Source organism: Sycon ciliatum, chromosome 4 (genome assembly GCF_964019385.1).
Source record: "Sycon ciliatum chromosome 4, ocSycCili1.1, whole genome shotgun sequence".
Classification (NCBI taxonomy): Eukaryota; Metazoa; Porifera; class Calcarea; order Leucosolenida; family Sycettidae; genus Sycon; species Sycon ciliatum.
In genome coordinates this window covers 22903927-22928455 of record NC_088646.1, presented here as the reverse complement: position 1 = coordinate 22928455, position 24529 = coordinate 22903927, and the positions used below count along the sequence as shown (strand labels likewise).

The 24529-nt window shown below is 48.4% G+C and overlaps 1 protein-coding gene across 3 annotated transcripts in view; it reads right to left on the bottom strand.

Annotated features, from left to right (window-relative positions):
• The window catches only part of LOC135815087 (uncharacterized), a 52706-nt gene that overhangs the window by 11199 nt on the left and 16978 nt on the right, over window positions 1–24529 (bottom strand). Inside the window, exons 5-8 of one of the 3 annotated variants that reach the window (XM_065328327.1) lie at window positions 7612–7695; window positions 6355–6462; window positions 6201–6243; window positions 4032–4401 (exon numbers count right to left, since the gene is read on the bottom strand). The exons of 1 other annotated variant lie outside the window; for it this stretch is intronic. In XM_065328327.1, coding sequence (XP_065184399.1) covers window positions 4383–4401; window positions 6201–6243; window positions 6355–6462; window positions 7612–7695 — 254 coding nt within the window. In that variant the 3' untranslated portion in view covers window positions 4032–4382. Of the gene's footprint in view, window positions 1–4031; window positions 4402–6200; window positions 6244–6354; window positions 6463–7611; window positions 7696–24529 lie in introns of those variants that run through there. One more of the 3 variants, XM_065328325.1, reaches the window with a different exon arrangement.

Genomic DNA, 24529 nt, shown 5'->3' with positions numbered 1-24529 from the left:
CCTCACATCAGCGTAATAACTGTCAAGTAACAGTTCGTTGAGGCAAGACCTACGACCTGATCAGATGTTTCTTTGCGAAACAGAAAAAGCACAGCGTTTCTCACGTAAAAGCGCAGTAAAGACGTGGTGCTCTTTGGAGCGGCGTCATCAAGCAACTAATTCCTTTCCCGTTTCTCTCCCCTCGTTCGTGTGGTTCCGAAGTCTAGTGAGCGCCGGCAGGGAAATAATTATTTAGTTGAATTCCCCGTGCCGGAAGGCGGGCTCACCACCGCTGTTTGGCAACTTCCCCCATGTCTAAGCCCCAGGCCAAGACGAAGTGAATAGTACTGCATGTAGCAGTCATACTGGCCGAAGATTTAAAAACAAGTATTTTTTTCTTTTCTAACATTTTGTGGTTGATTGCAAAGTGCATACTAGTATGTTGTCGTGCGCAGGGCCTAGGGATGTACCCAGCAACTATAACTTACAAGTTCAAAATAGTCACGATTATTACCAACTACAACTTTATTCAGCTCAGAGCCACGGTAAAAAGGATTCGAGCCGAATCGAGGAGTACGAGTTCTCGTACCAGGTTCTCCAAGGCCCTCACCCATCGACTGTTCAAAAAACTAAGTGGACGACACCTGGGACATAGCGACTACTAACGCAAGTGCTACAGTAGTATGGCATGGTGCGGTGATTATGAGGATGGATTCATGAATTCAATCAAAAACAAACACTGAAGCAGGATCGTTGCATTTCCCCACACCTACAAGCCTGTTCTACCAACACAGTCTTCACCATTGCTGCTACCCTCTAGGGTCCAGCGGATAATGCCGGCATTATATTTGGCATTATACGACTATCCGAGCATCAGAGCATTATATATGGAGCATTAGAAAGGAACAAAACGAGCATTATGTGAGGTTTGAGCGGCATAACGAGTTTCATAGTGGATAATATCGGGAAATCCCAGGTTTTTGGCAACAATCGGCTACAATCATGATCATGAGATGTTGTCTGATGAATGGTTTTTGCCATGACACTTTGAGTAACAACGAAACAGCCCTATTTTACTCCTTTTGTGTACCTCTTGCGTACCGGTACTACGCTCCTCCCATTCCGGGCATTTGAGCACTATGCATTGCATGACTTTGTGATTGTGTAGACACGTAACACCTTTAGCACTATAAACGCTGCATTATTAGGGAGGTTTCGCTCTACGTAATTACGTATGAAAATCCGTATGTCGTACGCGCCGGGGATCGAGGGCAACTTTCATACATAAATCTCTCTACGGATTTCCGTAGGATCGCCGTGCCAGTGGAGACTGACACTGTGCTCGTCTGTACAGTGTACAGTTGTGTAGACTGTAGTCTGTAGACTGAGGAGCGAGTCAAGAAACTTAGAAAGGGTATGGCATGACTGTATACATGGACATGACAGTGTACTACAAACTAGGTTATAACTAACCGTATACCGTATTATCTCTAATATAAGCACAGTCTCCAATAATAGCACGTCTCCAATAATAGAACACCTTGGGGCGGCATTCAAAAAATAAAGTGCTCAGTCTCCATTATAAGCACACCGCGTAAATTCATTATCTGTACCGGCGAAAAAACCCTGAAATGTGTGTGTCTGACATGAATTTGGCATGGCAACAAGCCTCTGAAATGAGGTTGAAATAATAATGGAACAGTCTCCAATAAAGGAACGTCTCCAATAATAGCACGGGGCGGAGGTACATTGAAAGAATAAAGGACCGTGCTTATATTAGAGATAATACGGTAACTAACCAAGGAATGAGCCAACTACACTACATGTAGAGGGGACGGCTCGATACCGGGATGCTTTGACAGCCAAATTTGTTTGGACCCTATGTCCTATTTGAAACCGTCCCCTCTACTTGGCTAGGCTAAGCTTACTGTCTGTCTGATCTGGGGGTCTTTATGGCTTATTATTTACAAATTATACCCGCGCACGTCCATGTATGTGTGTGTGTGTGTGTGTGTTTTGCGCACGCATGTGTGTGTGCGCGCGTGCTTGCACGTGTGTATATGTGTGTGTCTGTGTACTACTGTGTGTTGTAAGAGAGATTTCTGCATGGTCATTGCAATGATCACCTGACTATGCTGGACGTAAAGGTCCATCGTGACCGTAGCAACTCGGTGCTACATGTCTGTGCCAACCAGCTCCTCTACTGCATTGCCATTGAGGAAGCCCGAAGTGAAAGCGGCGAAGGTAATTGACATGGTTCATGACGAATCGTCGATCACAGACATACTACATCCATTAATTCTGTGCCGCAATGTTTTGTTGATTGGTCGATGTGAAGAGATAGACTGGGCAGAACGGCCAAGGTCAATCCGACTCATCCTGATACCCTAGCGGCGTGACCTGTTGCTACAATCTGCCCCTGTATGACATTAGTCATTACACTCGAGTGCACAAAGCAAAGGTCTGCGCCAGCGGCATGCATACCGTGTGCGATCCTACAGTCAATGCTCAAAGACGGCAGGTAGAGTCTACAGGTCGTCACTGTGTCCACCATGATCATGTACTATTTTAAACATACTCACACTTACACATGCCCAACGCTCTGATTGCACTCATTCCAGTCAAGAGAAATCAAGAAACCCGCTAGCTCTCCTTGCTGGCGCCGTCCCAGCACCCAACAGGTGTACCCACGGTGTCGACGTCGGCTCACAATGCTAATCGCCACCGTGAATAAAGACAGAAACAACGAACCCCGCTGGAAATAGATCGACTTGAAGAGATTGTATTGCTCCAAGGAAACATTACAAAGAAAGACTAGGATGAATATCAAAAAATTCCAAGTACGCGAAACCCTAACCGAATGTAGTAATGAAAAAGAATCGACATAATTTTAAAAGCTGGCAGCAAACAGAAATTGTCAAAAAGAACCAAGGATCAAGGCGCAGATGCAGCTCCTAAAGCGGTGGGAGGTGAGTAGATCAGCTCACCAGCATGTGGTCAAAGACCGAAAATCCCATTCACTGCATCCATGTTTTCCTCGTGCCAGGCCACGAGTTCTCAATTAACTGTGGGTCGCAGCACGGCTGAAAAAAATCCTTCCGCTTCCAAGCAGGACTTGAACCTGGTACCCTCTGTTTCTCAGTCAAAAAGAACGTTCGAGGTTCAAGTCTAAGCTAGCAGAATTTTCATGAAGAGAACGAAATCAACAGGGCCGTAGCAGGCGGTCCGGCAGCTGCTGGACCAATATTCGACCAAAAAAAAACAAAAAAAACGAACCTCACAGATGTGAGCAGCTCAGGATGTCCACCCGGTACCATTGATGGGATCGATGTGTGCAATAAGTAGTATAGAGGTACAGTCGTCCCTCTCTAATCCAGCACCCTCGATAAACCGGCACAATTTTCAGTCGCCAAATGTCCTCTATGATGCACATTGCAGCAGTAGATCAGATTTGTTAATCCAGCACCCTCCCTGATCCAGCAGATTTTCGTGGCACAAATGGTGCCGGATTATAGAGGGACCACTGTAGTAGCAAGAGTAGAAATAGTAGTGCTAGTAGTAGACCTACATGTCATCAGGAGTATGACCCTGCTGAAGGTCATGTGGACAGTCATGCCTGTGAATGTTCCTACTCTGTGCTTCCTGAAATGTATTGATTCTTTTCTTCCTCCAATTCTTTCTAGATAGAGTTTGTTTGTACCAAAGATTTTCCATTGCAATATCCTTTCTCCTCCTCCAAAGGTCCATTCTGGTTCTTTTATCACATGCATTTAGATACGGTTGCTATGCCTTCATAGGCTTCAACAAGTTCTGTTTGGACGGACACAACATGCGATGCCCTTTTTTCTGACTCATGCCGAACGTCCTTCTTCCTTTTCTCGCCCTATGTCACTCTGCATGGTCACGATTACATGCATGTACATGTACAATCAAGAGTACATGTACATGTACAATCAAGAGTACATGGGGGTTATGTACTCTTCATACAATCATGTACAATCATGTACATTTTGTACATGTACCGGCATATGTATGAGTGTGGGCTCGGGGGGAGGGGGGGGGGGGGGAGCATCGAAGTCGGATCTTGCCGGACCAACCAAAATGGGGCTGCTACGGGCCTGATCAAGTAAACACACTAAAAAATACACTACCGGCGATGGACTGCTCATTGTTGCAGTCAGGCAGTGGCACTGCCATCGGCGGCAGTGGCACTGCCATCGGCGGCAGTGGCAGCATCGGAAGTGGGAGGGGATTATGGATGTACTAGCTACTTCCGAGGAAAATTGTACAGGAAGAGAATGCATAGCTTGAAAAATAAGTCGCTCCCCAGGTAGATCCATACAAGAGTGGGTGTTGCTGTTGCGCCTGTACAGCAACTGGCACCTCTGCTGCTGTGAGTGTTGTCAGTGGTATTCACTTGCTCTGTGTGGAACACACACACACACACACACACACACACATGCCACAGTAGTACAGTTAGTCATGGTTGTTACACAAATGCACATGTACACACACACACACACACACACACACACACACACACACACACACACAACACACACACACAACACACACCACACCACACACACACACACACCACACCACACACACACATACACACACACATACCGTACTCGCGCGATTAGTGCCCCTGGGGCACTATTTTTTCAATGTCCATCACAGATGGGGCAGTACTATTCAAGAGAGGGCACTACTTTTTCATCGCTGGTACATTTGCGTCATCCAGAATAAAACAAAGAAAAACAGAGCCTAAAGTGTACTGTAAACGCTCACGACTCCACGGAAACGGGAACAAGACCTGCGATTTTGTTCCTGAAAACACCAGTGCAAAGCAATGGCCAAGAACATTAGCAAAAGAACACCAAACTTGCACACGGGCTTGGTTACAATACGGGGGGGGGGGGGGGGCACTATTCGAGAGAGGGCTTTATTTTTCACAGGCTCTTGGAGACTAGGGTACTGTTCAAGAGAGGGCTCTAATCGCGCAAGTACGGTACACACACACACACACGCACATGCACACACACACGCACATGCACACACACACACACACACACACACACACACACACACCTTTGGACCTTTGGAAAGCCCATCGCCGAAGGCGATGATAGCTATTAGGCGAGGCAGTAGTTCTTGTGTCGGGATAAATCATTCGGACGGCGAAAGTCGCGGCCGCAGACACAGACGAACACTCTTGGTTGGGGCTGGCTTGGTGGCTTCCGACGGCTACGTTCGCGCCAGTCCCTCCGGTCCTGAGCAAGGTGGTACCACTGCGCCTCCGGGATACCGGTCGCACGCAGGTCTGAAGCTGCCACATCTCTCCAACGACGCTTGGGTCCATGGCGGGGCCGCGTGTTAGTGCCCTCCCAAAACAGGATCTGCTTTGGCAACCTGGTGTCGTCCATCCTTGCAAGGTGACCAAGCCATCGCAGGCGATTCGCACGAATGGCCTCCTCCAGCGAGGCTGGCATGCCGCTGCGCTTCGCCAAGTCTTCACACACACACACACACACACACACACACACACACACACACACACACACACACACACACACACACACACACACACACACACACACACACACACACACACACACACACACACACACACACACACACACACACACACACACACACACACACACACACACACACACACACACACACACACACACACACACACACACACACACACACACACACACACACACACACACACACACACACACACACACACACACACACACACACACACACACACACACACACACACACACACACACACACACACACACACACACACACACACACACACACACACACACACACACACACACACACACACACACACACACACACACACACACACACACACACACACACACACACACACACACACACACACACACACACACACACACACACACACACACACACACACACACACACACACACACACACACACACACACACACACACACACACACACAAACACATACACACAAGGAGATGGGCACCCTCGCCTCTAAGCACTGTTGACCACGGTTCCTAGTACTTCCTACACATGTTTGTTTTGCATGGGAACATTGCTAGCGTGCACTGGTTACAAGTACATGTATGTAGAGAATTTCCATTTTCAGAGATAAACACACTCTATTAATACGCACTCACACATCTCTGTTCACTTGTAACCTTACAATTGTATAGCATTGCAGACAAAGATCATGGCGGACAAACTGCCTGTACACCATCCGATCAGAAAAATCATTCAAAACAAGTATCCCAGAAATGGCAGTGGGGATGAGCGCTGTCAACACACGGCTTATGCAGCTTTGGACTCGACTGACTTACGTTTAGTCAGCCCACCATTGTCAACGCTGTCTCCTCCTGGTCCTCCTTCTCCTCCCACCGTATGCTCTGGCATATGGGTTGCTGCAGCCTTTGTTGTAGGCGAAGCAGCTGGGAACGCATAATCAGAACATGCGAATGCTGCTTTTTAACCCTTTCAGTGCCAAGGGGGTCAGAAAAATTCAAATTTTTCCGAGTTGAGCTGAAATGTTTCATAGCTCAGCTGTATATCCACGGATCTTTACAAACGATGGCTCTCTGTGAAGATATCATGGCCAGGCAGACAGCTGTGAAGAGAAAATGCAGCGAAAATAGTCTTCCTCGCGAGGGCGCCTGAGCGAAGTCCGTTTTCTGCATTTTCGTAGCATCTGCACTTTCTCACGCGCGCGATTGATCGCAGTGCAGTCAAATTTCAACGCACGAAATTCGGACAAAGTTGGCCTGAAAGCCACTGAAAATCTCGATGTTTTGATACCCAATACGCATGGGTTGCCACGAAAGAAATAGAGAAACCCGCGATGCGCATACGTCATGTTTTCTACACGCGACAATTGTTTGTCCGAGCGCGCGCGCTTCAGGCTTCGCCCTGGCGATATCTATCCTCACAGACACAAAACGGTGTGATGAGTCGATAGCCAAGGTCTTCCTGAAGACGTAGAGTGGTCGTTTGTAACTCTCCTGTGTGTAGAAGTGGAGATACAAATTTATTTGTACTCACATACTCAGTCTGGGCGACTTTAGTCGCCCATGGCACTGAGAGGGTTAATATGCTCATTTACTAAATGGAAACTTTCGAACTTTCGATTACACACAATTCCGTTCATTCTAGAATACGATACCAAACATGCACCATTTGATTACACAGATTTCGTCGTCAGAATCCGCAGAATCCAATTCCGCCCATTCCGAAGCGAAGGCTGAATTTCCAATTCTCGCACCGCCGGAATTTACCCATTCGGTTTACGCTTTCTCGACCCGGGCACCTCTGCTGCATACATATATTATGTACTAATAATTAATATTTTGTACAAATAGTTGTATACGTGAAGCCTTTCCACGGTTTGGTCTAGTGTTTCACTGCTATGCTTGTAACCAATGTGACCTGAGAGGAGCTGCGGATGCTCCTGACGCCATAATCCTCACTCACCCCTTCCTGGTGCTGTGATCATCCCTAAGCATAAGGGCCACTGTAGTCAGCCCCTGCTGGCGCTGTGTGTGAGCTATTTACCAAGCCAATAAGACACCAGAATGTTGACTCACATATTGCATGCAAGCTATATGTCACCCAGTCTCCCGGATTGAAGGCTCGCAGGCCGTCTTGCTGGTCATCGATATGTAGAGCAGCTGGAATAATGACGCGCGCACATGCACACACACACACACACACGCACGCACGCACACACACGCACGCACGCACGCACGCACACACACACACACACACACACACACACACACACACAAAACAGGACGCAATAGATGTAGTATTATGTTCATCTACCATTGCACACTCGCACGCCTTTGTTCACTTGTACCACTACACTTGCAACACTACAGCTGTATCACATTGCATACAAAACTGAGGTGGAAACACTGTCTGTACAGTGTCCGTCCGATCAGAAGAAAAACAAGTGTCTCAGCTCCTATGACCGTATTTCCCTGATTATAAGTCGCACTCGGTTGTAAGTCGCATCTCCATTTTCAGGTCTATGTCATATCGTTTCAATACACTGACTTCAGTAGTACACCATGCTCGATTGTAAGGCGCACCCCCTTTGTTGGCCCTTGAAGTTTAGTGTAAAAAGGTGCAACTTATATTCGGGGAAATACGGTATAGCTTCAATTATCCATATAAAAATCGCTCTGTGAGCGGTTCTGAAAAACCTTTACTGGTACTGCCCCGTCGTAAAAGTAAGAAATTAGAACTGGCCCATTGTCCCCCCAAATGCGAACTGATCCACCTAAATCGCGAATGACGGGACCCGAACGCACCAGTAGCACGAGGTCGGGAGGGCACAGGATCACGGCAATTATCATAGGGTAACACCAGTAGTAGCAGTAGAATTTATTATTTTGATAGGGAAGCCTACCGCTAGTACAGTACATGGCCTATGGTCCGGACCAACGTCCCCATCTGCATCCACAGGTAGGAACCTCGTGCTACTGGTGCGTTCGGGTCCCGTCATTCGCGATTTAGGTGGATCAGTTCGCATTTGGGGGGACAATGGGCCAGTTCTAATTTCTTACTTTTACGACGGGGCAGTACCAGTAAAGGTTTTTCAGAACCGCTCACAGAGCGATTTTTATATGGATAATTTCAGCTCTTTTTCCGTTCCCTCCCCACCCCCGAAGGTAAACATGATGACCACGCGCGCGATGTACTGTATGTAGCCATGCGACTGCAATAACACACTGATACATACCAGCCCTCCCCGCCTCGCTACCCCGCACACAGTACAGATACACAAACATGTGTATGCACACGGCACACACACGTGGCCACGCACACATACGCACATGCACACGACACAAACAGGAAATTCTTCATGTATAATGCCCTGCAAAGCGGTGGCCACCGTACTTGAGGAAGTCAGTTGTGAAACAAAAATAATTCAACTACAGCGTGTAGACAAGCTGACGGCCAAAGCACAACATAGCAAACATGACATTTGCCCAAGGATTGCAGTTTGCAGACCATGCCATGCCGGAAGCAGCGAATACAGAATGTAATATCATACAAAGTGACAAGCAAGGATGTGGCCATCATACACCAGAAACTTGCAGAAAGTCACATATCCAACAGATAGAGAAGTGAACAGCAATCTGATACAGCCCACACAGGACAAAGCGGACCTGATACTCGTCCCAGGATCGCAAGTGGCAAACCCTTTTCAATGCATAACATGCAGGTGTACGTTAGACGCATGAACATCTGACCGTGTCGCCAGCATACAATGTCATCACATGTTTACCCCACAAGTTACACACATGCACAGTAGAAGCACAATGAGAGCAATAGAAAAGTACGATGTGGTTGCTGAAGCATCTTCACACTTCAAATTCAGACTTCAATGTGGTCGTCACGGGATGATATACCTGCAAGATACAAGTGATGAAGAAAGAAAGCAGAAGGTCGTGAGGTAGGCTATGAGACACCACAAACGGTTCACCTACATGTCTGTTCAGGGCTAGTGCACTCACACGGAGAATTGTCATAATCGAGCATTTCCCAAACTGAGAAGTGCAATGAAATCCACTTGCATGCACAGGAGCAATTTTGCAATATTATGATGCGCAATTCGACACGATCTGCGATGCTGCGTGCGATGTGCCCTGCTGTCATGATAGTGACAGTCACCGCGGTATGTTTTGTCAACGTCGCCCGTGCACTCTTCTGTCAAGTCCAAAGTGCTCACATACTTGGCAATGTTTTTGCAGTGATTAACTTTTATCCTAGTTATGTCACGGGTAACTTTAATGAAGTACCCGCAGGCCGTGTCGATCTGCACATCGTCCACTCTCTCATGTACTTGGCCTGCTTTGTCTGTGTATTCATTTCATGTGCAATCCACAAAATCGACTAGACAGTGGGTGCAATACGCTCTCTACCTGAAGACGTTCTTCTGGCGACATCTCGCCATGTACTTGGCCTGGCTTTGTATGTGTATCCATTTCATGTTCGATCAACAAAATCTCAATGCACTACAGAGACTAGACAGTGGGTGCAATACGCTCTCTATCTGAAGACGTGAACCATTAAATTTTTTGGAAAAGTTATACGTACACCTGAAACGTAATGAAGTACAGGAATAGAGAGAGTGACTACAATACGCTCTCGACCTGATAACGTGAGTACAAGACACTCTCCACCTGATAACGTGTTAGAAGGTAACATGTCTACAGTCCCACCGTACCCTTCCGACACGACTGTAGACCATTAAATTTTTTTGAGAAGTTATACGTACACCTTAAACGTAATGAAGTACAGGAATAGAGAGAGTGACTACAATACGCTCTCGACCTGATAACGTGAGTACAAGACACTCTCCACCTGATAACGTGTTAGTAGAAGGTAACAGGTCTACAGTCCCACCGTACCCTTCATCATTCCTCATTCACCATCGCGCGATACCCTGGCACACACTGGCAACATATCAATGGGGTGCCTTACCGTCGTCTAGAGGAGACGTCTTCGCAGCAATATTTTCCCTCCTGCGCATTCAGTCGCCGACGCGACAGCGTTCACGGGGCCGTTCCAGTTGCGGAAGACATTCGATTCATCGGGCCAATTCAGCAACAGGGCCGTGGACACACAGGGGGCAGAGGAGAGACATTGTTAGTGGACAAGAAATATGCAGTGGCGAGTGCCGCATGGATGTCAAGTTGTCATGCACAATTCAGCTATTACTTACGGTCCAGCTAGTCCTGCCATTGCTCGCTCGTCCTGGTTCCTCCTCGTTCGTCTTCCTGCACGTCTGCACTTCTCCTTCCCCACCGTTGGCTTTGCGGTACGGGGGTGCCGGAAGGAATTCCCACCATGTATCCATGTACATGAAGTCCCACCATGACTCTCCATGCACATGCCCACGGCCACGTCAGCAGTTTGTATAGTACCGGAAGGAGTTCCCACGATGTCTCCAAAGGCCTAGAGCGGACGTCTTTGCAGCAATTCTTTTCGCCCTGCGCATTCAGTTCGCCGACGATGTCTCCAAAGGCAAAGGCCTAGAGCCTAGTAGAGGGGACGTCTTTGCAGCAATTCTTTTCACCCTAGTACCCTGCACATTCACTCCGCCGACACGACAGCGTTTACGGGGCCGTTCCAGGTGCAAAAGGTCCACGTCAGCAGTTCTCAACTATTTCGCGTACGGGATAGTCGCCGCGACAGCGTTTAAGGGGTCGTTCCAGGTGCAAAAGGTATCCATCAATGGCACTTTGCAGTATGGGGTACGGAAAAGGGGCCTCCTCGTTCGACTTCGTCGACTTCTGCAGTTCTCCACTCTCCATGCACATGCCCACGGCCACGTCAGCAGTTTGTATAGTACCGGAAGGAGTTCCCACGATGTCTCCAAAGGCCTAGAGCGGACGTCTTTGCAGCAATTCTTTTCGCCCTGCGCATTCAGTTCGCCGACGATGTCTCCAAAGGCAAAGGCCTAGAGCCTAGTAGAGGGGACGTCTTTGCAGCAATTCTTTTCACCCTAGTACCCTGCACATTCACTCCGCCGACACGACAGCGTTTACGGGGCCGTTCCAGGTGCAAAAGGTCCACGTCAGCAGTTCTCAACTATTTCGCGTACGGGATAGTCGCCGCGACAGCGTTTAAGGGGTCGTTCCAGGTGCAAAAGGTATCCATCAATGGCACTTTGCAGTATGGGGTACGGAAAAGGGGCCTCCTCGTTCGACTTCGTCGACTTCTGCAGTTCTCCTTCCCGTCAGGGGTACCGAAAGGGGCCTCCTCGCAGTTGTCCTTGCGCGTCAGGTCCACGTCATGCAATTCTCAACTATTTCGCGTACGGGATAGCCGTCTTTGTCGTACGCGACATCGGCGTTTACCGAGTGGCATTGGTACAAAGCAGACCGTTGACGGGGTCACGTGTCAAAAAAGTATCAGCAACGTGTCGACTACGTGTCGACCACGTGTATAGCGGTACACTCAGCGGTACACTAATTCTCGTGCCATTCTCGTGTCACAAAACTGGAACATCGAGTACCAGTATGGAAAGGCTTCAGACAGGAAGCCTTTCCAATTATACTGTACACGCTTCTCTATCTCGGGACAGCTAGCCGTTTTGACCCTGGTAGGTCTCATCAGCAAAGATCAGAGCGGCTGACCAAACCAATCGCAATAAAATCTAATGAACAACGCAGCATTTCCTAAGCCAGCTCAAAGCACTAAAGTAAGAGTGCTCGAGCTACGCGGAACGCGGTGAGCTTTGCACGAGGGCCGGTGACTTTGACCCGAACCAGAAAGAGTGCTCAATCAGACCGAAGCAGATGAGCTATGATAGCTATGGATCCGTGAGCAGTGAAGTCCCTTTTTAATTCCCGTAGCTATGCAGAAGACGTTACTTCAGTAACGTCTGGCGCTAGCCAGGGTCCACGCAGCTTTAATTCCCGTAGCTATGCAGAAGACGTTACTTCAGTAACGTCTGGCGCTAGCCAGGGTCCACACAGCTTTAATTTGGTGTTTGTTTGTTTGTGTGTTTGTGTCACGCCTGGCGCTATCCCGTATCTGTCCCGTACCGTACCGTACCATCAAACACAGCTGGCCACATACAGCTGGCCGCAATATTCAAATAGGGATTTCAAACGCAAGATCATAACGTGAAGCAACTTGGGAGAATGAGTATGAATGCGAAGTGTATGGGGGAATGCATGTGGGGCGATAGTGCGGGTTCGAATCCCAGGTAATGCCAAAAAAATAGGAGAATCGAAAAATTTATAACATCCCTTTTCTTTTTTTGCCGTCATCAAGGCGGTAGACGGTGTCGTATTACCCTCGACCGTACCTGTCCCGTACCTATCCCGCACCGTACCGTACATTCAAAGACGGCTGGCCACAATGCATATTCAAAATAGGGCATTCAAATACAAGATCATAACGTGAAGCAACTTGGAAGAATTAGTATGTATGCGAAGTGTATCGGGGGATGCATGCAGGGCGATAGTGCGGGTTCGAATCCCAGGTTATGTCTAAAAACAAAAAGTAGAAACTTATAAGAATTTATAACATCCCTATGCTTTTTTTGTCTAGGTCATCAAGGCAAAAAAGCATAGCGTAGGGCCCTGAGCTTCCAAGCTTTCTCGTTTGGTGTTTGTTTGTTTGTTTGTGTGTTTGTGTCACGCCTGGCGCTATCCCGTACCGTACCATCAAACACAGTTGGCCACATACAGCTGGCCGCAATATTCAAATAGGGCTTTCAAACGCAAGATCATAACGTGAAGCAACTTGGAAGAATGAGTATGAATGCGAAGTGTATGTGGAATGCATGTGGGGCGATAGTGCGGGTTCTAATCCCAGGTAATGCCTTAAAAATAGGAGAATTGAAAAATTTATAACATCCCTTTTCTTTTTTTGCCGTCATCAAGGCGGTAGACGGTGTGGTATTACCCTCACCGTACATGTCCCGTACCTGTCCCGTACATATCCCGTACCGTACCGTACATTCAAAGACGACTGGCCACAATGCATATTCAAATAGGGCTTTCAAATACAAGATCATAACGTGAAGCAACTTGGAAGAATTAGTATGCATGCGAAGTGTATCGGGGATGCATGCAGGGCGATAGTGCGGGTTCGAATCCCAGGTTATGTCTCAAACAAAAAGTAGAAACTTATAAGAATTTATAACATCCCTATGCTTTTTGTCTAGGTCATCAAGGCAAAAAGCATAGCGTAGGGCCCTGAGCTTCCAAGCTCTCTCGTTAATTCGACCATGCTCCCACTCAGGACAAGGCTTCAAATTCAAATTCTCCAACAACGGAACACAGTCTAATGTAGGTCTGTACTGGTTCTGAAGGAGTCAGAGCAATTAACTTAGGCTGTGTTTACATGAAGCGTTTCAACCCGGGTTGAGTTCGACCCGGGTCAGATTTCAACCCGCCATGTGCACAAAGTGAATGGCGCGTTTACATGACGCATTGCGCTTGACCCGGGTTGAAATTTCGCCCGGGTCAAGAAAATCGTACAAACGTACTTCTGTGCGTATCTCGCGCCAGGTTTGAACAGCACTGCAGATGCAAATTTCGCGCGAACGGATTCACGTGACCATACAGGACTGTAGAAGTGGACTTTTGGCGGCATATCAGTATTTGACCCGGGTCAACTGTCTTCATGTAAACGCTCGCCTCTTTTGTCTATTGTAGATGGGCAACACTACAACAATGCAAGTCTGGAGGTAGCCATTGCAGGCTTCGTCTTCAAGCTCTGCGAGTTCTCTACTGCAAGCATGCACGCATGCGCACACTATACATATGTACATGATTACATCACTACATCTCCCCCTTCAAATAAAAAAAAGAAGAAGAAGAAGAAATCAAAATAAAGGAACAAAATGAAGAAGGAAAAGCCAATTAATTAAAGAGAAAAAACAAAAAGAAGAAAAGAAGAAAAGAAGGAAAAAACCGATGCGAATGCGCATGCCATGCGCCAGTCATTCAAAACTGCAAATCACTGAGAAAAAAAAACAAAAACAAAACACAACCACGCTACATACTACCGACAAGCGGCTGTGAACGAGGAAGAAAACAAAAAAAGTTCAGCACAAAAAAAAAACGGTAAAATGGTCTCTACGTGTCCATGGACACACTGTCCCGCAGCAGCAGCAGTCATCCATAAGCCGCTCTGGCCTTCTCTGTAAGGGTTACCTGACGGCCAGAACGGGTTTTCATGCCATCATGAAATCGCTTGGGAGACTCACTGGCTGGTGAGCTGGTCTGATCCCTGCAGACATCGCTAGGAGAAACTGGACGAGGCGAAGAACACGCGGGTGAGGCGTCAGCAAGTGCAGTACGGGTGAGAGGGGCCTCAGCTTCCGTTGACGCTGGCACCAATGGCTCACTACCTGTCGCCGATTGTGGTGTGGTCGGGCTAGTCGGAACCGGAACACTAACAGGAGGCGTGGACAGCGGTGACTTGGGTACGGAGGCAACAAACTCAGGCCAATCAGACGATGCAGCAGCAGGTGAGACCAATTCTCTGACATGTTGGCGGTTACGAAGCAGAATCCGGACACCGTCGGTTACTCCCACTTGCCTCCCGTACTGCTCCACCACGGTCCACGGCTTGGCTGGATCATTGTGTCCGTCATGGAGGATCACCCGCTTGCCCGCCTGCAGATGTGGCAAGGCCTTCACTCCCGACGAGCGTCATGATCACGTGCCATTGTGGCCTTGGCTCTCAGCTGGATGCTGGGGTTGACAATGCGAGGAGGGATCATGGTAGGAACTCTGCTACGCAATGGACGAGAGAACAGAGCCTCGTTTGGAGAGGTTCCCAACATGCGGTGTCGAGAATGTCGGACGTCGAACAGAACCTGGTTCAGTCGTCGACGGAAAGGTAAATGAGGCTTCAGTGCCACCATTCTTTCCTTGACGAGACGATGGAGTCGTTCCACCATGCCATTGGAACGTGGATAACGTGGGCTGGAGCGGATGTGACGAATGCCCAGCCGCTGCAAGAAAGTGGTCATCTGCTCCGACACAAACTGTGGCCCGTTATCCGAAACCAGTACAGACGGTAGACCGAATAGGGCAAACACTTCATCTAGCTCGTCCACGATAGCTGTAGTGGTTGCAGAGGACAGAACTTTGAGGATAGGGTACCGGGAGCCATAATCAATGAGGGAGAGAACAGAGTGGCCCGCAATAGATACCAGGTCGATTGCCAGTTTCTCCCACACGCCTTCAATCTCAGTGGGGAGAAGATCTTGCGGACTGTTTGTGCGACGTCGCCAACAGTCGGAGCAACGTTCCACATACAGACTAGCGTCCTTGGTGAGCCCTGGCCACCAAACCCTCTGCCGGAGGGAATCTTGAAAGGCTTCCTGGTCCGGGTGTCCCTCATGCGCTAATGCCATGACGGAATGGCGTAACCCTTCACAACACGTGCCGACAATAGCAACACACCGTCAGCTGCAGTGAGTTGATCTCTGACGAGATAGTACGGCTGCTTAGCGGGCGAGGCATCGCGCCAGGATGAGGTGAGCACACGCTGCAGGACACTGTGGAGCGTTGCGTCGTCTTGAGTGGCACGACGGATCTCCTCAAGGTTGACTGGTGCTGCCTCAAGAACCATGTTGACGTACTCATTCAATGACCGGGACTCAGCTGGAGACGAGACGGTGGTCTTCAGCGGAGCACGAGACAAAGCGTCAACGCACAACAGTTGCTTTCCTGGGATGTGCTTGAGTGAGTACGAATACGGCATCAGAGAGACTAGCCAACGCTGGAGACGTGGTGGGACGTCATCGAACGGCTTCTGAACTATATGGAGCAGTGGTCTGTGATCCGTGAAGACGTCCACATCCCGGCCCAGAACGTATTGGCGGAAACGAGTTAGAGCGAATACCACACCCAACATTTCACGCTCCATCAGCGAATAGCGTGTCTCCACATCAGTCAATGATCGGCTGGCACAAGTGACTGGCACCCACTGGCCCTTGTCGTCGTGCTGCCAGAGGATAGCGCCCAAACCTTGAGGCGAAGCATCGCAGCTGACAGCCGTACGAACATCTGGAGATGGGCGGATGTACGCCAATGTCTGCAGAGATGAAGCGACTGCCTGCTTTACTGCGTTGAATGCCGCAATCAGGCTCTCAGTAGCTACAAATGGCTCTGGCTGCTTGACGATCGAACGAAGTGGCTCAGTTACTTGAGACAGCTGAGGAACAAACTTGCCCAGATAGGTGACCATCCCGAGAAAACGCTGAACGTCGGCGAGGCACGTGGGCTCCGACAGTTCACTGATAGCTTGAAGCTTGCATGTGTCGGGTTGAACACCTTGCTTCGTCAGGACATGGCCGAGATACTTGACACATGTCAGTCGAGTGCGACACTTGCCCCAGTTGAGGCAGAGATTAGCAGCTTTGAGTCGTTCCAAAACGCTAGCGAGCCGTGCGTCGTGTTCCGCCCGGTTCCGACCATACACCAAGACGTCATCTATATAGACAACAACACCAGGCAAACCCGAAAGGAGATCAGTTACAACACGCTGAAATATCTCGGGAGCACAGGATATGCCAAATGGCAGTCGTTTGAAACGATAGAGACCACAGTGTGTGGTAAACGTGGTAAGCGGTCGAGATTGGTCGTCAAGCAAGAGCTGGTGAAAACCAGACTCTGCGTCCAAAACCGAGAAAACCTCCGCTCCCGCAAGCTCCGCAGTAATTTCATCAATGGTTGGCAATGAACGTCGCTCTCTAACAATAGACTTGTTCAACTGCCGATAGTCAACACATAAACGCAAGGTGCCGTTTGACTTACGGACTGGGACGATCGGCGATACCCATCCAGACGCTTCCTTAACTGGCTCGATGATATCTGCCTTGACAAGACGATGCAGTTCATGTTCAATGTCGGCCTTGGCGCTGAATGGGGGACGTCGTGCTGGTTGAGCCACCGGCCTAGCTTCAGCATCCACGGAGATGGAAATTGGTGCGGTGTCAACTAAATTGCCAGTGTCCACCAGGTGCGCTGGAACCAACAGCTCAAGTTCAGAGATCACATCCTGGCCGAACAGAATACGATGTTTCCCATGGGGTACAACAAAACAACTACAAGACATGGTACGCGTAGGAGATGCGATGGTTACATCAGCCATGCCTAAAGTTGCAATCTCCCCGCCTGTGTACGCCTTGAGGACACGATTACTGCTGCGGGTAGGCTGGACAATGTCATCGGTGAGAATAGTACGGCTTGCACCGGTATCCAGCAAACCTTCACACTCCTTGCCATCCACCAATAGCGATGCGAGGAACTGGCGGTGTGACCCGGTCTGCTCAGCCATGTACACGGTGTCATAAACCAAATGAGCCTGGTCAGCTAGGTCGGCGGGCTCCTCGTCGACGGCGTTAGCATCTAATCCAGAGCGTTGCGACTGACATACGGCCGCAAAATGTCCGACCTTGCTACAACTGCGACAGCGGATGTTGGCTGCAGGGCAAAACGACTTTCCCTTAGCATGGGTACGGCCACAGTACTTGCAAGAACCAGATACTGTACGTGGCTGTCTGCGTTGCTGTCTGGTCGCACTAACGGCAGCCACTGAGCTAAACTGATTGGCAGGCTCTGCCGGCGGATCATACAGCTTACTCTCCGCATAGGAGGTCTCCAGTGCCACTGCTTTGGTGATGGCATCTGCGAGGGTGAGTCTAGACTCCTTGAGCAACTCGCGACGAACTTCGGGGGATTTCAAACCTGCAACCAACTGGTCTCGCACCTGGGAGTTAACCACGCTGTCCACATCCGTCGCCCCGAACTTACATAAGTCCACTCTCTCTCGTAAACGGCCAACGAAGGTGGAGACGGATTCCTCCGGCCCTTGTTTGAGCTGCCGGAATTTGTGACGTTCTGACGTCGTATTGATGGTGGGACGGAAGTGCGCCAAAACGGCGTCCGTCAGTGCTACGTACTCGTCTCCAGGAGAACCATCATCATTTGCTGGCGGAGAAGGAATAACCAGACCCTTCACAACTTTGCGAACTGAGAGTCCGGCCAAATTAAACGAGAGAGCTTGGAAGCTCAGGGCCCTGCGCTATGCTTTGTTGCCTAGCTCATCGTGCATGTTGTTAGAACTGATGGAAATGCTTTTTCCTTTAATTAGCTAAATCATTGTTTTGCAAAAACGTTTCAATGAGATACTGAAGTACAAGTAACGTCTTCTGCATAGCTATGGGACCGGCGCTGACTCTGCCGATGACGGGTGTTCTGGAGTCGACGGGATGTCTGTCCTGACGTTTCCTGGGACCGGCGCTGACTCTGCCGATCACGGGCGTTCTTCTTCTTCTTCTTCTTATTATTATTATTATTATACTGACGGCAACTAACATCCATTCTGATTGCATTTACTCGTCTCCCTACTTCGTATTTCTTTCCAGAAAATCTCCCCATACAGCAGGGAGTCGTTTACATAATATGACTCCCTGCTATAGATCTACATGACTGTATATACGTTACAATTATTATGCTATCGGCCTACATGCGATTTCCGGGCTGGTCGACAGGCGGCCCAGCCAGCCTGCTAGTGGGATCTCGGCCTCGCACACAAATCCACACAAAATTTAATGTTACTGCACAGAATGCATTCCCCCCATACACTTCGCATATATACTCATTCTCTTGATGGTACCGTACTCTTGATGATACGGGACAGGTACGGGATAGCGCCAGGCATGTCGATGGCACAAACAAACAAAAATATTGTGGCCAGCTGTCTTTGCTGGTACGGTACAGTACGGGATAGATACAAAATAGCGCCAGGCGTGACACAAACAAACAAACACACAAACAAACACCAAATTAAAGCTGTGTGGACCCTGGCTAGCGCCAGACGTTACTGAAGTAACGTCTTCTGCATAGCTACGGGAAAAATAAACGCTTTTTGTCAGCAGCAGTAGAAACATTACAAATTGCTAAGTAGTCATTGACATCCTCGAGCCAAAGCTCAAAATCGGCCCCGATGTCGCCGGCGTAATCGGGTACAAAATCCTTGGGCACTCTGCCCTTCGTTGTCATCTTGACCTGTTCACTGTGCCAATGTAGATGGGCAACACTACAACAATGCAAGTCTGGAGGTAGCCATTGCAGGCTTCGTCTTCAAGCTCTGCGAGTTCTCTACTGCAAGCATGCACGCATGCGCACACTATACATATGTACATGATTACATCACTACATCTATCGTACAGACTTTCAACCCGGGCTGAACTCGACCCGGGTTGAAATTTCTCATGTAAACACAGCCTTTCGTGCACTCGCACATGTTGTCCAGGCGTCAGGGGCCCAGCCTCCCTGCCCATCCGACCCGCCACACACAACAACGAAACTGAACTGAGAGTTCTACATAATTTCTTGACAAGACGGAGACGGACAGACAAGAAGACCGGACACGACGAGGTAAACTGAAAACTGAAGAAAAAGACTAACATTATGGCAGCATATAAGCATGCGCACAAACAAAACATAACGCATGACAATGACGTAACCGTTACTTGGATCATGTACAAACTATACATGCAACCAAACCCAGTCAAATACGAGTCAAAGCAAAACGCAAAACAAACCAAAATAAACGAAAGGACCACAACAAAATGAGCCTTCAGGTCTTTCTACCGATACACAACACAGCCTGACTGGTTGTTTGTGCCGGCTCCCTAGCAATCAAATCGTGATCTGTTCTCGGTAAGATCACATTGGACTCTTCATTGACGACGGAAGGATCTATCGGAACGAGAGAGCTTGGAAGCTCAGGGCCCTACGCTATGCTTTTTTGCCTTGATGACCTAGACAAAAAAAAGCATAGGGATGTTATAAATTCTTTAAAAATTCCTTTTTTTTAAGACATAACCTGGGATTCGAACCCGCACTATCGCGCGCCCTGCATGCATCTGTAACATTCTCCCAATGTACAAGTCAGATAGTTTCCTAACCACAACTAGAACAGCACTGTCATTATAGTTTCTGGGACCATGATTCTCCAACCAAAACCACACTCGAGTGAAGTGAAAACAAAGAACAACCAAAAAGAACAGAAAGCCTGCACATGGCATAAAGAATCCAAGATGGGTGCCATGACATCATCAGAGTCTACAGTGAAAGGAAAAAGGAATGAGTTGCCGAGTCTGGGGTTTGAACCTGTGAGAGGCGATTTGTATGAAACCGTAAACTTAGGTAAAACTACAACTTGGGAAAGACAACAAGGATAGAGGACTATTATGCATAAGTTACAATCCTGGAATGCCACACATCCCTCGGCTTTGCAAACGTCGCGTCCTCGCGACAACTTTACTACTACAAAAAAACATGACGCTCTATGTCGGATTAGAATAAGTGCATGTGGAGAATAGTAGGGTTGATTATAAATAAGGAAGTCAATGCTCTCCGAATGCAATAATTATTTATCTCGGACTACATCGACTGCATGACCACTTCAAGACGGAAGCAAATTGTGTCTGTGCTAGATTACATTTACTGTGGTGATATTAATACAATGTAGCGATGAACATCATAAGTTCAGGAAATGGCGTGTCATGGGTCAATAGCATGAGCTCACCTATACCTCTGAGGGAGCTGCAGGTTACCTCTGTGTCGCAATCCATACCCGTGTGCTGCTGCTGGTAGCAGTTGTGGTACAACAGGTAGCTGGACATCATAGTGTACTTCTGCGTGATACTGAGGCTGAGTAGGTACAGCCGTGGGCGGAACAACTAAATCAGATGGAGCCACAGCATTTGGAGTAGCAGTGTAAAGCTTCAATCGGTCACAGTGTACAGTCTGGACTTTGCCCGTGGAATCGGCAATGGCAAATACAACATCATCGATCTGAGATACAATGGTGAAGGGGCCTTTCCAGGGTAGATGAAACTTTCGCGTCAGGCCGGTCTTTACTGCTGGGTTATGTAGGCTAACGCGATCACCAATACTGAGACGAGGCTTATTCGTGAACTTATCATACAGAGCTTTCTGGCGTTTCTGAGCAACTGCCCCAGAAGCACGAGCATGATCAAAAGCTTGCTGTAGGTGACACTTCAATCGCTGTACATAGTCGGTGGCGGTGAAGGCCTGCTGTGTAGGACTGTTGAACATGACATCAATAGGTAGGTGTAACTCACGACCAAACATCAATCTAGCGGGTGTCTCCCTTGTGGAGGAGTGAACACTGGAGCGATAGGCTAGAAGACATCGTTGTAAATGTTCATCCCAGTTGGTGTGGTGATCATTCACATGAGCTGATAACATGTTCTCAATGGTTCGATTCATGCGCTCCACCAGACCATCACTCTGTGGTCTATACGCGGTAGTGCGCGATTTCCGTATATCCAATAGTTGACATATCTGCTTGAACAAATGCGATTCAAACTGAGGTCCTCTATCAGAGTGAAGTTGATATGGCATGCCGTATCGACAGAACACACCATCAACTAATACAGTGGCGAGTGTCTCGGTACGCGTGTCAGGAATAGCAAACGCCTCAGGCCATTTCGTGAAATAGTCCAAAATGACAACAATGTAACGATTACCACGGGATGACTCTGGTAACGGGCCCATGATGTCAATCGCCACACGTTCAAATGGAAATGAAGGCTGATCTTGCACCAATGGTGCTTTCGGGTTAGGTGTTGGCGACTTGCGACTTTCACATACAGAGCAACTCTTGCAGAAATCCGTAACAGATGCAGTCATAAATGGCCAATAGAACCGTGCTCGAAGCTTCTGTAGAGTACGTTCTATTCCTAGATGGCCACCGGAGACATCAGAATGGGCACTCTGCATTGCTGTTGTCTGAAGAGCTGATGGAACGACTAATTGCAAAATGGGAGTTTCGCTATCCTCGGGTTGATACACCCGGTACAAAACACCATCACATAACTTTAGGCGTTTCCAATTGCTCCACAGTCTCAGCACACCTACTGATACACCTCGCATTGCAGAGTCACTACGTACAGGTCGGTCTAGAAGGGCTTCTTGCCAACCAATCAGGGTACTGAGGTCTGGATCTTCAAGTTGAACAGTTCTTAATTCAGCAGCTGTAAATGCTTCACACCAATTAGGATCACTAGGACTAGATGGTAGGTCACTGGGCTGTGTGCAGGGATCAGCTTCTACTGAGTACACAGGACAGGGGACATCAGCATTTACTTGCCTTTGGTCATTTTCTGGAAGCCGTGACAGAGCATCAGCGTTGGCGTGTTTGGAGCCAGGCCGGTGACGGACAACATAGGAGAATCGAGACAGCCGCTCAATCCATCGGGCAAGCAGGCCAGCGGGCTCCTTGAAGGAACTCAACCAAAGAAGAGACTTGTGGTCAGTACGCAATGTGAATTCAGCTCCAAGCAAATAATGGCTAAATGCATCAGCAAACTCTACGACAGCTAGCAGTTCACGCTTAGTGACCGAATAGTTCTTCTGAGACCGTGATAGGGATTTGCTTGCATAAGCAATGACAACTTCATGACCATCATCATTCACTTGGGATAGTACAGCACCAATACCCGTACCCGATGCATCAGTGTCAAGAATAAATTAATGCCTTCTGTGCGTCAGGATATGCTAGTACTGGTGGTGATATCAAGTGTGACTTCAATTGAGCAAAGGCCTGCTTGCAGTCATCGGTCCATATGAAGGGAGTATCTTTATGTGACAAGTGGTGCAAAGGACCAGCTACAGTTGAAAAGTTAGGTACAAATCTGCGGTAATAGGAGGCAAAGCCAAGGAAACTACGTACCTCTCTAGCAGATGAGGGCACCGACCAATCCTTGACGACCGCATACTTATTGGTATCAGGTAGAACACCATCAGCAGAGAAGGTATAACCCAGATAGGTCACCGATGAGCAGAGTAGTTGGCACTTCTTGGGTTTAACCTTGAGACCTGCCATCCGGAGTCGGTTGAAGATGAGTTGTAGTCGTTCCATGTGTTCCGACAAAGATGAAGAGAACACAATAATGTCATCCAGATATACGAGGCAAATTGATGGCACAAGGTCCCCTAGCACTAGGTTCATCAGGCGTTGAAATGTTCCAGGAGCGTTGCACAGTCCAAACGGCATTCGGTTCCACTCGTATAAGCCAAATGGGGTAACAAATGCAGATTTGGCTTTGGCGGCTTCATCCAACTCAACTTGCCAGTAGCCAGATGCCAGGTCTAACGTGGAGAAGTACGACGCACCACTCATGGCATCAATGGCGTCATCAACTCTAGGCATGGGGAAAGCGTCTTTCTTGGTGATTGAGTTCAAGTTTCTGTAGTCAATACACAGTCGGATTGAGGAGTCTGGCTTGCGAACTACCACGATAGGTGCAGCCCAGGGGCTCTTAGACGGAGAAATCACATCATTGTCTAGCAACTCTTGAACATGGGCTTCGACTTCAGCACGCTGTTGAATGGGCAGGCGTCGAGGTGGTTGTCGCTTAGGCTTCTCAGAATCGGTCTCGATCTGGTGCGTAATTACATCCGTCTTACCTAAATCAAACTGACCACATGAAATTACATCCTTGTTTGCATCGAGAACTTGGGCAAGCTCAGCTTTGGCACTGGTGTCCAAGTGGTCAAGACGAAACAGTTCATGAGGGACTGATGTGTTAGGTTCTTCTGTGGCATAGTTACATTGACTTGGCTCGTCCTGGTCGTCATCTAATGAGGAGTCATCGTCGACCAGTACATTACAGTCAAACTGTGCAATGTCATAGCGCTTCTGGATAGTTGCAGGTCGTGAGTGCAGGTTCTGCAGCCGAATCGGGACTGTTCCAGCGCAGTCCGGGCTAGCCACTACACTTGCCATAGCAATATGGTACTTAGACAGAAATTTGTCAGATGGTATAATACAGCCAGCTGAGGTAGGCATAGTGTCATTCGACTCCAATTTACCCGGTACAATGATCTGAGAATAAGCGGGGATAGTGACTTTATGCGCAAGAGTTATCCGGTAAACTGTGTGAGATTGTTGATTGGCTGATTGTAACGGTACACT